The 2511-nt window shown below is 37.9% G+C and overlaps 1 protein-coding gene across 1 annotated transcript in view; it reads left to right on the top strand.

The window, feature by feature from the left end:
- LOC107672848 (RNA polymerase II subunit A C-terminal domain phosphatase-like) overlaps positions 1 to 2511 on the top strand; it is a 157717-nt gene that overhangs the window by 41442 nt on the left and 113764 nt on the right. Inside the window, exon 10 of the mRNA XM_016466219.1 lies at positions 2038 to 2179. Coding sequence (XP_016321705.1) covers positions 2038 to 2179 — 142 coding nt within the window. The remainder of the gene's footprint in view (positions 1 to 2037; positions 2180 to 2511) is intronic.

The raw sequence follows: 2511 nt of genomic DNA, 5'->3' as shown, positions 1-2511 counted from the left end.
ATTTTGTCCAAGCAATAATAAAAGGACACATTTATTTATAATTTGTCTTAAACCTCATTTTGTAAAAAAACAAAATGAATCGAATCGTGAAATCAAAATCTCGAATCGTGAGTTGAGTGAATCGTTAAATCCCTACGAACGACAGTCACATCACAGATCAGATTTCATTTATCACGTGAGGAGAAGCTGACAAAAAGAGTGAGGTGAGACAGACAAGACGATGGCAGAACATTCAAAAATGTAGTGAAGTAAAGAGTAAAAGTTGCTAATATCTTTGATACTCAGTACAACTACAAAGTATCCAAAAAAATACTCATGTACAGTAACTAATTACATTTACTTCAATACTTTACACCTTGTTCCATGAGCGCCTCCTGCTGTCAGAGCGTGAATCTGCATCTCATTCAGAGCTTCTGCTGTTTGCTTCATTCAGGCATGTAGTATAGGGATGGGAAGATTCCCCGATTCGCTCGGTGCATCGGCAGGAAAAGTTAACGATGCGATGCATCGGTTTAAAAAGTGTGCATCGGTAAAATGAATCGAATCGTGAAATCAAAATCTCGAATCGTGAGTTGAGTGAATCGTTAAATCCCTACGAACGACAGTCACATCACAGATCAGATTTCATTTATCACGTGAGGAGAAGCTGACAAAAAGAGTGAGGTGAGACAGACAAGACGATGGCAGAAGAGTTTCAAAACGACATGCCAAAGCGCCTGTTTTTAAAATTTTTTGGATTTTGAAAAGCCTGTTGACTTCTGCCGTTTTTCTAAGGTGATATTGGAAGTTTTTTTTTAACATTCGTTTCTTCTTTATTTGGTTCCGCAGTGTTTGCTGATTTTTTTATTTATTTAAACTGTATTTTTATTTTTATTTTACATCAAGTATGCCGTGTCTCCAAGCTTTCTTAATCGTTTTGCTAATAAACGTACATTTCTTATTTATTTTCCACAGTGTTTACTGATCTTCAGTTTTGTATACCTAAACCTTGTGTAAGTTATTTGTTATTTTATATTAGGCATATAGCATGGTGTATTTGTATTCGTTTTGTTAATAAAAGTTCTATGTTCTTCGTTGTATTTTGTTGTTGCTTGAATTGAATTCAAGCAATTGATGGCAAAATGCTCATCACGCGTTTAAGCTATTTAAAAGCGAAGGAAAAGAGGGAAAACTCAAATGTATTTTGTTGTTGCTTGAATTGAATTCAAGCAATTGATGGCAAATTGCCGCTAATTTTAAAGTGAAAGTAAAATGCTCATCACGCGTTTAAGCTATTTAAAAGCGAAGGAAAAGAGGGAAAACTCAAACTAAGAACAAACAACTGCTTGATGGCAAATTTCCGCTAATTTGAAAGTGAACGTAAAATTCACATGGTGCTTTTACAAGCTATTTAAAGAGATAAGAGATAAAACTACCCCCCACCCCCCGTGATACCGGTATTACCATAATATACGGTATTACCGGTATCACCACACATTGATTAACCTCACCGTCACAACCCTAGTGGACTTTAGTGGCTGTTTGAATGCATTCAACCGCATGAGCGTCCACACTATCGGCACAATCAGGTCGAATGAAGTTTTGACTACCTCTGGAAGTGGTCAAAACTGGACAAGCTCAAAACATTTTAGTTCCCATTCACACCTGTATTTAGCATCGTCCACTTGCGATCGGGTTGACCAAAACACATCTTAATATCAGGTGTAAACGGGGCTTGACATCCGTCATCAGTCCCAAACACTGACTGTAAACGTGATCGTAGTGCCCCTGTAGCCTGTGCAATTCCGTTTTATAACTTTGTAGTTTGTAGTTTTATGAACTTTTCAAACTTTGAATGTACTTTCAATAGCCCGGAGCAGTGATTGCATCTTGGCATTTTGCATTTGGTGGTAAACAGTTTTTTTTTAAATCCCAGTTTTCTTCCGACTACATTTCTTTGCTGCTGATAGTGGAGTGAGAAACATCGCAGAAATGTACACATGGAAAGTGTGGTGTAGTTTATCGGAGTTGTTTTTTATGTATGCATGTCTCCGTCAGGTACCGAGAAAGTTCGTCAAGCTCAGGGCTGTAAACATCTCCATGTGGTGAATCCTGAATGGTTGTGGGCCTGTTTGGAGCGCTGGCAGCGAGTCGAGGAGCGACTCTTTCCTCTCAGAGAGGACTATAACAAATCACACAGGTATTTATCTCTCACAGTCTCTCTTTCTCTTCTGTTCTGTCTGTCCTGCTTTTTTTTTATCCTTCAAGTTCACTTGTGCCTTTTAGCATAAAGATTGCATATAAATGGAATTTACTGTATGACGCGGAATGTCACGGAATTTGAGAACGTTTGGATGAATTAATCAAAAGTAGGTCAGTACACTTACAGAGTCGCAATATGGACTAGTATCTGTAAATATTAAGCCACAAAAATACTATTTAAATATGGATCCAGCATGTTCTGCGTTTCTCTGTATGTAAATGGACCAGACGCGCGGTTTTGTTTTCTACACATACAAAGTGTGCGACGCT

Source organism: Sinocyclocheilus anshuiensis, unplaced genomic scaffold (genome assembly GCF_001515605.1).
Source record: "Sinocyclocheilus anshuiensis isolate Anshui unplaced genomic scaffold, SAMN03320099.WGS_v1.1 scaffold132, whole genome shotgun sequence".
NCBI classification, from domain to species: domain Eukaryota; kingdom Metazoa; phylum Chordata; class Actinopteri; order Cypriniformes; family Cyprinidae; genus Sinocyclocheilus; species Sinocyclocheilus anshuiensis.
Note: the sequence above shows the minus strand (reverse complement) of the source record. Positions and strands in the feature narration are given on the sequence as shown.